We start from the raw sequence: 12,768 nt of genomic DNA on the forward strand, positions 1-12,768 counted from the left end.
AAACCAGCCATTCTCTGTTTTCAGAATAATGCTGCAGCCTATTCTATTATTCTATTTATACCAAGAAGTCCCAAACCTCTAACTTTCACTTTACCTATGATACAGAGTGGCCAACTGTGAGGACTATGAAAAAGTCATCATTGTTGAGGGAAAAGGCTCTGATTTCAAGCTTCAAAGCTAAACTTTATGTTGGGATGGACAGGGTATGAATAAGGTGAATTTTCCAAAATATTATTTCATTGAAATATAAACAACTAACTTTCCTTTGAAAAAATAGCTAAGGAAATAGTAGCATCTTTGTAACCTAAGATATTCAGGATGTTTTAACTTCCTAAATGAATAGAAACAATTTTAGGAGTGGCCTCAATAGAAATTGAAGTTCATTTCCTTAATTCCCTCTGCTGATTTACAACAGCAAATATTAGTTGTTTCACAAGAGAACATTACCATAAAAATTCACTCTAGGTTTCTTAGAAAGTTAAGATTCCTGAACTACTGTAAGAAATTTCAGCCAAATTATTAAATACTTATCCTAAAAATAGCTGAGTGGAACAGACACTGGGTGATAGTTAACACCATCTGACTCAACATATTACAATTCAACGTTGAGGTTACAAAACCTTGGTCAGGTTACCGAACCTTTCTTTCTAGAGCCTGAGAGAAAGGGAGAAATCAATTTAGTTCCTTCAATAAATATTTCAGGAAAGAGAGAGAGAGAGAGAGAGAGAGAGAGAGAGGCAATTTCACTGGGATAAAGAGAATTAAAATTATAACTCTAAGGAAAACTAAAATACAATCTGGTTTACAGTGAAGTTAATGATGGAACTATTATCTTTTCCCTATGCTTAATTAAATACTTTGAACATGACAATAATTCTGTATGCTTTCATGCACCTGCCAAATGCTCTCCTTCTTCAATCCTGACATGTAGAAGAAAAGAAAAGTTACTTTGGTCCTAAACTGTTCTAAAACATAAAGTTAGTTGATTAGCACAATCCATACATTATTTAAAAAATGAAAATAGCTATCAAGGGGACTACATAGAAGTCCTAAAGATTACTGAATTGTGCCACTAGGAAAAAATGCATATGAATGAATAAAACTTGGTATTAAATAGGGATAAACTTAAAGTGCAATTCTGAAATGCTGAGAGAATAGATAATTAATAGAGTTTAATGATCAGATATAAGATGATAGTCACCTACACAGCATTCTTTCCACATGCCTAAGGAAGAACACAAGAGATGGTAATATAAGATCTGTAAGTCTATGTATTTACCAACTGATTCTACTTAAGCAAAAACAAGCACCATTTATCTGACAAATTCCAGTCTATCTAAAGACCACTCAAACACTAGAAAACTATTTTAGTTTTGCAAATTAGGTACTGTCCCTCTCTTTGGAGAACAAATAATCTTGCCTGCATAGCTATACAGTATTTCACAACAGTCTATGCTTATCATTGGTAAGTGAAATAGGCAACCCCCAAATAACATTCCATTCACCATATCTCCCTGTTGTACCTTCACTTGTACCTCTCCTCTCTTGAAAATCTTTGTCCACAAAGTCTTTCCAGTTCTTTTAAGTAACATGCCTATTTTTCTTATTGGAAACCTACTGCAAGTAGGTCTGAACATGGAGTCATGATTTTAACTACTCTCTAGTTTTCATGTTCCTTAATCTTATTTCTCCATCCAGATTAAAGGAAAAGAAGAATATGCATTCTAATTTTGCATCATTGCAATGGCTAAGGGCAGACAAATGGTGAGCTTATTACTGCCTCTGAGATACACCATCCTAACCCAATAATTCACCCACCTACTGTTTCTAGGCTAGAAGTAGTCCTTGGGATCTCATAATGATCACTCTTCCCAGAACTCTCTACAGACTTTCAGAGCTCAAAAGAGTAGTTTAGCATATTAGCTAGTCATTGTCTATATCACATTAATTATAACCCCCGCATATTATTAACTGTGATTGGATTCATACAATGTAAGTTATTTTTCCCAATGTATAAGCATTATTTAAATGAGCCAAAGATGGGCTATTATACTAGCTCCTGTGTTATTTCTTCCTATAGGCTTAGACACATTAAGACAAAATCCCATGAAAAATAAATTCAAGTTTTTACAAATCTAATAACTTTTGAAATTATTATTATCCAAGGAAATATTGAAAATATTATTATCCAAGGAATTTTCTACCACAATAATAAAAGGCAAATAGTTAGTCATTTAGACTGCTATTTTGTATATCCCACAAAACATAACCCAACAACCATTACATATTTGTGAAATGGGGCCTTGTAGTTATAAGCCCTAAGCTGCAGTGGTGGCCCTTCAGAACCCTCTGACACAGACAATCAGCTATGTGCCTGGACACTTCACCTGGACTCATTCCCCAGGGAGCTCTCTTGCCATCCTCCTTCTGAATATCTGCCTGCACTGTTGCCTCTGGACAAACGCCTGCTGGGAGAGATTTCCCGCCAAGTGCAAACTTGTCAGGCATCATCCAAAACTTGGGAGTGCTACTGCCTCTGCCTCCCAGTGTTATCGGTTTCCAGATAGCTGCCAAATTCCTCAAATCCCTGCAGTAATGCACAGTCTTCATTTCTTAGGATGCTAATAGATTTTATCTGAAAAGTATGGTCCTGTGGTGAATTTAGTTTTGGAAATGCTGTTAAACAGTCTTCTTTGCCACAGGGCATCTCAGAGCCTTTACTGTATTTATATGTTCTGTGATGTTCCAAGAGAGGCATGAGGAACTCAGTGTTTCACAAACTCACTTCACCAAGGAAACATTTATTGGAGAGCACCTTTCGAAAGCGGAGGCAGGACCCGATTCTCACTTTGGAGAGAGGGGTCTCTGGGCTGAGGTGGTGGGGATTAAGAGGGAAAGTAACTTCTCTGGATGGCTCACCCAAATACTGAGTTGTAGAAACCATTCTCCACCCATAAAATTAGTAAGAAAGAAAACTTCCTAAGAAATAATTGACTCCAGAGCTGGAGAAAGAAAAGGAAGTTCTAAATGAACCTGATCTTTTTATCTCAGAAAATAAAGAAATCCTCACAGAATGGATAGCAACATGTCAAAAAGATATAGGAGCTTAAAGGAACATATCAAGAATGATTTAACAACCAAAATAAATGGTGATAAAAACAGAGTAACTCTATCAAATAAAATAATACCTGGTAGTACAGTTGTCTCTCATGGATGCTCAAGTTCCTTACAGAAAGAAAATGATGTATCTTTTGCATACATCCTCCCACATACTTTAAGTTACTTATAATACTCACAGCAATATAAGTTCTATGTAAATAATTGTTGTATTATATTATTTAGGGAATAAGAGTAAGGACAAAATCTGCACATGTTAAGAACAGATGCATTTTAAAAAAATATGTTAATATGAGGTTAGTTCAATCCATGGGTGCAAAGCCCATGGATATAGGAGGGCCAGTTGTATAAATAACTAAAACATTAAGTAGGAGAGGAGAAAGTTCTACTTTATAATTGAATGCCACTTAATAAATAGAGAAATAAGAACAGAAACAGAAAGTCACCATTCAGCAACCATCAAAGTAATACCTGCTTCAGGCAAGAATCACCAATGGATGCTGAAATTAGTGAGTGAAACTTTTATGATACGGTATTTACATAGCCAAATAATCACTAGGTATGTCAGTAAATCTCTCTCAAGTGATTAAAGCACTTTTAATAGAGAATGATAAAACAAAAGGATTTCAGTTCTAGCAACTAGGGAATCTAGGTAAAATTGGAGTTCTTTGTTCTAGTCCAGCAATTTTTGAAAAAAAAAAAAATCATGAAATGACTTCAAAATTAAAAACTGTATGAAAAGTTCCTTCCTCCACAACACTTTGGTGGTTTAATTACAGTTCTAGTTGCTCAGTTCATTTATTGAATCAAATAATGCTCCATGCACTTTGCTGTCACCAGAATGGCTCCCAGGGCTGAGCGCTCTCACCTCCAGCATCTTGCAACACAGTGATGTTGCTAAACTGTTTTCCTTGTTTTGAATATGGTTTGTCTTCTCTGAATGCATGCTGAAATTCTATAGCCACTGTGGCCGTATTGGAAAGCAAGACCTTCAAGAGTTAACTGGGTCATCGAGAGGGATTCATGCAGTTCTCATGGGACTGGATTAGTTATCTTTTATTATTATTTGTTTATTTATTAGAGAGTCAGAGCCACAGAGAGAAAGGGAGAGACTGAGAGAGATTTTCCATCCATTGGTTCATTCTCCAGATGGCCACAACAGCCAGGGGTGAGTCAAGCCAAAGCCACACTCCAGGAGCTTCTTCCTGGTCTCTCTCATGGGTAGCAGGGGCACAACTACTTGGGCCATATTATGCTGCTTTGCCCAGACCACTAGCAGAAAGCTAGAACAGAAGTGTAGCAGCTGGGACATGAACTGGTGCCCCTATGGGATGCCAGGCCAGTGGATATGTTATCTTGAGAACAGGTTGTTTAGTCTCTTGCACACTCATGCCCTTGAGCTTTCTGCCATCATGCTATGTTGCAACATGAGGCCCTAGCCAGATGTAGCTGCCTCATCTTGGACTTCTAGCCTCCAGAACTGTGAGCTAAATAAAACACTTTCCTTAATAAATTATCCAGTTTCAGATATTTTGTTAAAGCAACAGAAAGTGGATTAAGGCATCCCTTGAATACACATGTAACTCCAAGGCCCCAGAAAAGCACAAGCCATGTGAGAGATTACAGGTCTAATATAATCATAGGTATGTCTTTTCTACAATGTTCTCTGACTCTTCTTTCACAATAATTCACAAGAATGGACATGCAAGTTAGCCTTTATCTCTCCTTTGAAATCTTTGGATGCTTCCAAACTGAAAAACTTTTGAGACAGCATATGATTTCCTTCCATTTTCCACAGCATCTAGCACAATGCAGGTCCTATATTAGATGCTCGAAAATATTCTTGACTGACTGATGGAACGTATTTACCTGTTCTTGTACTAGAAAAATATATTTCATTATATTAGGTAGTGCTGAGAAATCATACAACATATATCTCAGCATTTTCTCACTTAATTATACAACTAAAGATGCAATAATAAAAATCACAGATAACATTAAGAAACATTTACAAAAATACATATTTTGCCATACTCTATCAGTGGTATTCCAAATTTTAAAACTCAAACACATCATATACTATAAATGAACCAGTGACAGACATAGTATTTAAAGCTAGATATCAGAGATATCCTAAGATTCAAACCACATCATCTGACTTCACTATAATTTATGGCTTCCATTTGGAAATCTCAAAGATCTTAAGAGTTTATTTGTCACCTATTTTTGAAAACAAACTTAAGACCCAATGACAGAGTGTAAGATCTCAGTCTCTGGTGTCCAATATACAATAAGATTGTTACTAAGTAATCTCATAAAATTATTTAACATTTTTGAGCTCAGTTTTCTCAACTATAAAAAGGGGAATGTTAATGATATCTAAATCAAAGTGTTGCTGTTGGGCTGACTTTCACACAGAATTTAAGTCACCACTTGGGGCATCTGCATGCCCTATGGAATGCCTGGGTTCAAGAACCTGGGACCCTGCCACTCACATGGAAGACTGAACACCTAGCTTTGGCCGGGCCCAATTTGGCTGTTGTGGGAATTTGGGGAGTAAACAATTGACAGGAGATATCTCTACATCTTTCTCTGTCTTTGAAATAAAAATAAATAAATAATATGTTTTTTAAAGAGTCACTGATGAGCAGAAATACAATAGTTATTTGTAAGTCAGCTGGCATAGATGTCATTTATTAATATTATTACCATGCTAACTAAAAAATAGAAAACAAGATCCCAAAGTAGATACATACTATGATTCAATTTCAATGAAAAGTATACATATAGATGTAATATATACATATATAAGTGCATATAGTTGATTCTTTTGATATTAAAAAGTTTTATTTTTTAAGATTTTGAAAAGAATATAATTAAAGTTTAGATCCCACACAGGACACAGGAGCAATGCTGAGAGGCAAGTGTCCACTGTTTGTGTTATTGACACCGTTTGTGTTATTTTAAAGAATAAAACTTATTTTTAGATTGTTATGTTCACAAAAATTTCATTCACATTACCTACAACAATGGAGAACAAAATACAAAACATGATCACCTTCTGTAGGTTCCATTCAGGTTGCTCACTAGTTCCATCATGTCCTATCCTTATCTTATATATTTTTCCAATTCTTCCTACTTGAACCTGAATGACAAGCAGAGAAGAAAAATATTAGCAGAATGTTTGAGATTAAGCACATTAAAATTCCTTTCCCTTTTTATTACTAAATGTATTTTTTTTGTTGTTGTTCTTAATAGTAGAAAAAGTCTCAGGGACAATTTCAAGCTCTAGAAATGAAATTTTCTCAAGCAGCTATCACTGTGAGTGGGCGTTTGGTGAAGTGGTTACGATGCTGCTCAAGATACCAGTGTGCCTGGATTTGAGTCCTGCTCCACTCCCAATTCCAGCTTCCTGCTAATGCATACCCTAGAAGGCAGCAGTCCTTGGGGACTTGACTCAAGTACTTGGATCAAAGGTACCTCCATGGGAGACCTAGGTTGATTTTCAAACTCTGGCTTTTGTGGGCATTTGAAGAGTGAGCCAGCAGCTCACTCTTCTCCCCAACTCTCTGTCTCTGTCTCTTTGCTTTTCAAATAATTTAAATTAATTTTAAAAATTTGAAAAGAAGTTATCAGTGACTCTAGAAGACACAGAAAATGGGACAGGAATATCATGAAACAACTAAAAATACGCAATAGGAGTCAGATGAAAGAACAGTCTAAAAAACATACATCTGCTCAGTTCTCTGACTGCCACACATTTGTCACTGGAAGTCAACGCTTTCTGAAATCCGGCGACAGAAGATGGGCTTTTATTTTAAGAAGGGAGAAAAGCATTTTTTCACAAAAGAAAAGCTAAATATAGCTATTTTTACGAGCTTAAGGAAAGTATCTATGAGTCTAGAACTTCATTTTACTCTGAAAATTCTCTCTTTGACTGCTAGGCTGATATAGATGTTCTCATTTTATGAAACTGAAACAGACCTGTCCATGGAGTATGTATAATTGGTTGATTTTCAACATGGATCAAAAATATATTAATTCAGGTAGTAAGTATTGTGGGGGAACTTGCTTTGGAATCACTTTGAGGTCTGCGAGAATATTGGCTGTTGTAAATTGAGTAAGATATTGGTACTTTACATATCTAGTCCTCACTTTCTTCATCTGCTCCATGGGCATAATTCTCATTGCATAAAATTTTCAGTTCAACTAAATGAATGTTTATTAATAAAATAATCTATACATTATACAAAACCACAGGTAAGCATACATGAAAATAATGGTATAATCCCTAACTGAGCCTAGCAAAGAAGACATCTATAAACCGATATTTTCAGTATAACATACTGGCAGGATTAAAACATGTAATATGCCACCCTATTTAATGACTTAATTAATAAGCATTATCATCATTTCTAGTATTCATACCCATCTACTGCTACAGACTAGGTAGGCACTGGAATATTATATCTGGCTTTATATTATTGCCTACCTATGAGCTGGTATAGTCAGATGACTCAGAAGTCATAATTATTCCTCTTTCATACCCACTTCCCATTCCTGGAAATTGTCTTTTTCAAGCGCATATTACCACCTTCCCCCATAGACTGTAGCAGCTAAAACAGTGCTGGTCAAGAAAGATTATGCTGGCATGGACTGGGAGAAAGGAAAAGATGAATGTTAATCCTCACAGCCAATTTCCTTCCCCTTCCTTATTCCCAGAGCCAGTGTCTGGAAGAACTCAAAGCCTAGTTCTTCCCATTTGAGAAAGTAGGACGTTATCCCACATTTTTGCCTGGTTTGTCTGTGAAAGGTAAGCAAAACTTTAGACATCTTTTTGTTGTCACAGGAATCTGTTAGCACTTGACTGTAAATTTCCTCTTTCTCAACATTCTAAGAGCAAACAAAGGGACAGCACAACAGACAAGTCACCAAGTGTATGTGACTTCATGCCTGTTTCCTATTGCTGCAAGAGAAGGGAACTGCTTTGCACTGTGCTATGCTCTGTGCCAGCCAGGATCTCTTCTAATCTGCACAGCAACCTTGTGAAGAGTAAGACTTCTTAAAGAGTCCACTAGAAAGGATGAAGAAACTCAAAGAGGTTAAGTAATTTGTCTAAAGACACACAAATACACAGTATGTACTAAAATCAAAATCTAAACCCAAATTTGTCTTTTCAGAAATATACTATTACAAAAAAATGGCCATATGCTCACTTCAGCAGTACAAAGGAAAAAAAGACAAATTGAGAAGTGGTAAAATATACCAATGAAGAGGAACAAGGGAATCAATGCCAAGAGACTGAGAAGGAATGAGCTAACTAGTCCTGTAGTTCTTAGACTATCAAGAGACCCCAGTCTCAATGTCTTGTAACCATTAGGCCAGTGCTTCTCAAACATTAGTGCATACACAAATTACCTGGAGAAATTGTTAAAATGCAGATTCCGATTCAGTAAATCTGTGTGAGTCTGAGAGTCTGCATGGCTACAAGGTCCCAGAAAGTGCCTAGGTTGCTGGTCTGGAATCCAAAAGATTCCTAACTGAAATCTACACCACTGAGGAAAGATCTTGGAGTTAGATATGTAGTCCCTGCCCTCACTTCATAGTAAATGACAGAGGCTAATGGAAAAGGCATCCTGATACCATGAACCAGGAAAGGAAGAGTCATTGGTTATTGTAGTATCTGTTATCCTTAGAGCAATTCCGATCTATCAGACACAGTACAAGCACTTAAAGTCCCCAAAGTTCTTTCTTTTTTTTAAACTTCACAGCAAGCCTTGTAAGTTAGTATCATTACTCCTTTTGAATTAAGAAGGAATAGTATTTATGAGAATAAGCAAGATATCCAAGAACTAGTGAGAAGTCAAACTCCATTTGAACTGTGTCGCCATTACCAATTTATTATATTTCCTATAATTCAGGAGACTACTTTATTTAGGGGATCCAAAGAACTCTACTAAGAGACTACTGGAACTCATAGAAGAGTTTGGCATATAAAATCAATGCACAAAAATCAACAGCCTTTGTATACACAGGCAATGCCACGGCTGAGGAAGAACTTCTAAGATCAATCTCATTCATGATAGCTACAAAAAAAATCAAATACCTTGGAATAAACTTAACCAAGGACGTTAAAGATCTCTACAATGAGAATAACAAAACCTTAAAGAAAGAAATAGAAGAGGATACAAAAAACAGAAAAATCTTCCATGCTCATGGATTGGAAGAATCAATATCATCAAAATGTCCATTCTCCCAAAAGCAATTTATACATTCAATGCATACCAAACAAAATACCGAAGACCATCTTCTCAGATCTGGAAAAAATGATGCTGAAATTCATATGGAGACACAGGAGACCTCGAATAGCTAAAGCAATCTTGTACAACAAAAACAAAGCCGGAGGCATCACAATACCAGATTTCAGGACATACTACAGGGTGGTTGTTATCAAAACAGCATGGTACTGGAACAGAAACAGATGGATAGACCAATGGAACAGAATAGAAACACCAGAAATCAATACAAACATCTTCAGCCAACTTATATTTGATCAAAGATCCAAAACCAGTCCCTGTAGTAAGGACAGTCTGTTCAATAAATGGTGCTGGGAAAATTGGATTTCCACATGCAGAAGCATGAAGCAAGACCCCTGCCTTTCACTTTACACAAAAATTCACTCAACATGGATTAAAGACTTAAATCTATGACCAGACACCATCAAATTAATAGAGAGCATTGGAGAAACCCTGCAAGATATAGGTACTGGCAAAGACTTCTTGGAAAAGACCCCAGAGGCACAGGCAGTCAAAGCAAAAATTAACATTCGGGATTGCATCAAATTGAGAAGTTTCTGTACTGCAAAAGAAACAGTCAGGAGAGTGAAGAGGCAACCGACAGAATGGGAAAAAATATTTGCAAACTATGCAACAGATAATGGATTAATAACAAGAATCTACAAAGAAATCAAGAAACTCCACAACATCAAAACAAACAACCCACTTAAGAGATGGGCCAAGGACCGCAATAGACATTTTTCGAAAGAGGAAATCCAAATGGCCAACAGACACATGAAAAAATGTTCAAGATCACTAGCCATCAGGGAAATGCAAATCAAAACCACAATGAGGTTTCACCTCACCCCTGTGAGAATGGCTCACATTCAGAAATCTACCAACAATAGATGCTGGAGAGGATGTGGGGAAAAAGGGACACTAACCCACTGTTGGTGGGAATGCAAACTGGTTAAGCCACTATGGAAGTCAATCTGGAGATTCCTCAGAAACCTGAATATAACCCTACCATACAACCCTGCCATCCCACTTCTTGGAATTTACCCAAAGGAAATTAAATGGGCAAACAAAAAAGCTGTCTGCACATTAATGTTTATTGCAGCTCAATTCACAATAGCTAAGACCTGGAACCAACCCAAATGCCCATCAACAGTAGACTGGATAAAGAAATTATGGGACATGTACTCTATTGAATACTATACAGCAGTCAAAAACAATGAAACCCGGTCATTTGCAACAAGATGGAGGAACCTGGAAAACATTATGCTGAGTGAATTAAGCCAGTCCCAAAGGGACAAATATCATATGTTCTCCCTGATTGGCGACAACTAACTGAGCACCAAAGGGGAAACCTGTTGAAGTGAAAGCGACACTATGAGAAACAGTGACTTGATCAGCTCTTGTCCTGACTGTTGATGTACAATGCAATACTTTATCCATTTTAGTATTTTTTTGTTCTAGTACTAGTGGTTGAACTCTGTAATTAACACACAATTATTCTTAGGTGTTTAAATTTTAACTGAAAAGTAATCCCTGTTAAATATAAGAGTGGGAATAAGAGAGGGAGGAGATATACAATTTGGGACATGCTCAAGCTGAATTGCCCCAAATGGGGGAGTTAGAAACATGCCAGAGGATTCCAATACAATCCCATCAAGGTGGCATTTACCAATGCCATCTCACTAGTCCAACTGATCAATTTCAGTTCACAGTTGATGACTCTGATAGGTCTAAGAGTCAAATGGATCACACAAACAAGACTAGCGTCTGCTAATACTAACTGATAGAATCAAAAAGGGAGAGAACAATCCATCATGGGAAGCTGGATACACAGCAGACTCATAGAATGGCAGATGTCCTAAATAGCACTCTAGCCTCAGAATCAGCCCTTAAGGCATTCGGACCTGGCTGAAGAGCCCATGAGAGTATTGTAGGCATGGAAAGCCAATTTTCTTTAAAAAAAAAAAAAAAGATCTAAATGAAAGGTCTCTGCAAGTGAGATCCTAGTGGAAAGAACGTGGCCATCAAAGAAGGAGGTACCTTTCTCTGAAGGGAGGAGAGAACTTCCACTTTGACTATGACCCTGTCTGAATAAGATCAAAGTCGGTGAACTCAAAAGGCTTCCATAGCCTTGGCAACTCATGACTAGAGCCTAGGGAGATTACTGACGCCATAAACAAGAGTGTCAAATTGTTAAGTCAACAATAGGAGTTACTGTGTACTTACTCCTCATGTGGGATCTGTCCTTAATGTGTTGTCGAATGTGAAATAATGATACAACTAGTACTGAAACAGTATTTTACACTTTGTGTTTCTGTGTGGGTGCAAACTGATGAAATCTTTACTTAATATATACTAAATTGATCTTCTATATATAAAAATAATTGAAAATGAATCTTGATGTGAATGGAATGGGAGAGTGAGCAGGAGCTGAGAGGGGTGCGAATGGTAGGAAAATTATGGGGGGGAAGCCATTGCAATCCATAAACTGTACTTTGGAAATTTATATTTGCTAAATAAAAAAATTCAGGAGACTATATTTAAGGATTTATACATTTTTTTTCTTGTCAGCAGGCCTCCTTGGAATTTAGAGAGAAAAAAACGAATGCTCTAGCCTCCGTTATATACATAAAGATAATGATGGCCTAGAGAAACTATGTGACATATTCAAGGTCACACAGCTAACATTTGGGAAGCCAGGACTCCAATCTCACCTGATTTGCAATTTAGTGTGCTATAACTGGTATTTTCAAACTTGGATGCACTTGAGATTCACTTTGGGAGCTTTTAAAAACCTCCAAACCCAGGATGCGTCTCACACAAAATAAACTAGAATCTCTGGAGGAGGAATCAGGCATCCGTAGTTTTTAAAGCTCCCCAGGTGATTCCAATGTGCAATCAAGATTGTGAATCTATGCCATCCATTCTAACATTCGACCCTGGCTAAAACTTTCCAGAAAAACATTGACAGTATTTATCAGCACATAAATACATATACCAAAAGGTGTATAATGGGAAATAATAGGCCTCTGTGAGGTGAACTAGGGATCTAACCATACACAGGCATTCTGAATTCTAATTAATCATCTTTAAAAAATCTTTTGAAGTACAGGCCTAGAAAATGTATACTACAAAAAAACTGCATCAATTTCAAAAATGTTTGCACTAACATAAAAGTATATGTGTTAATTCCATTGTCTATGAACTTTTTAAAGCACCCTCATATGTTTATAAAATATGGCTGCCTGTGTATTGAGCCAAAGTGCTTCTCCAAGGGTGTAAACAACTACTTTTCTTCACTAAACCTTAATTTAATGATTGCAAAGCCCAGGAGCCACAGACTCAAGTCTGCAGATCT

At 36.8% G+C, this 12,768-nt stretch overlaps 1 protein-coding gene across 1 annotated transcript in view; it reads right to left on the reverse strand.

The window, feature by feature from the left end:
• Positions 1-12,768, reverse strand: part of RP1 (RP1 axonemal microtubule associated) — a 293,476-nt gene that overhangs the window by 104,114 nt on the left and 176,594 nt on the right. The window contains exon 18 of the mRNA XM_062189888.1: positions 6,176-6,262. Coding sequence (XP_062045872.1) covers positions 6,176-6,262 — 87 coding nt within the window. The remainder of the gene's footprint in view (positions 1-6,175; positions 6,263-12,768) is intronic.

The sequence above is a fragment of the Lepus europaeus genome, chromosome 4, assembly GCF_033115175.1.
Source record: "Lepus europaeus isolate LE1 chromosome 4, mLepTim1.pri, whole genome shotgun sequence".
Taxonomy (NCBI): domain Eukaryota; kingdom Metazoa; phylum Chordata; class Mammalia; order Lagomorpha; family Leporidae; genus Lepus; species Lepus europaeus.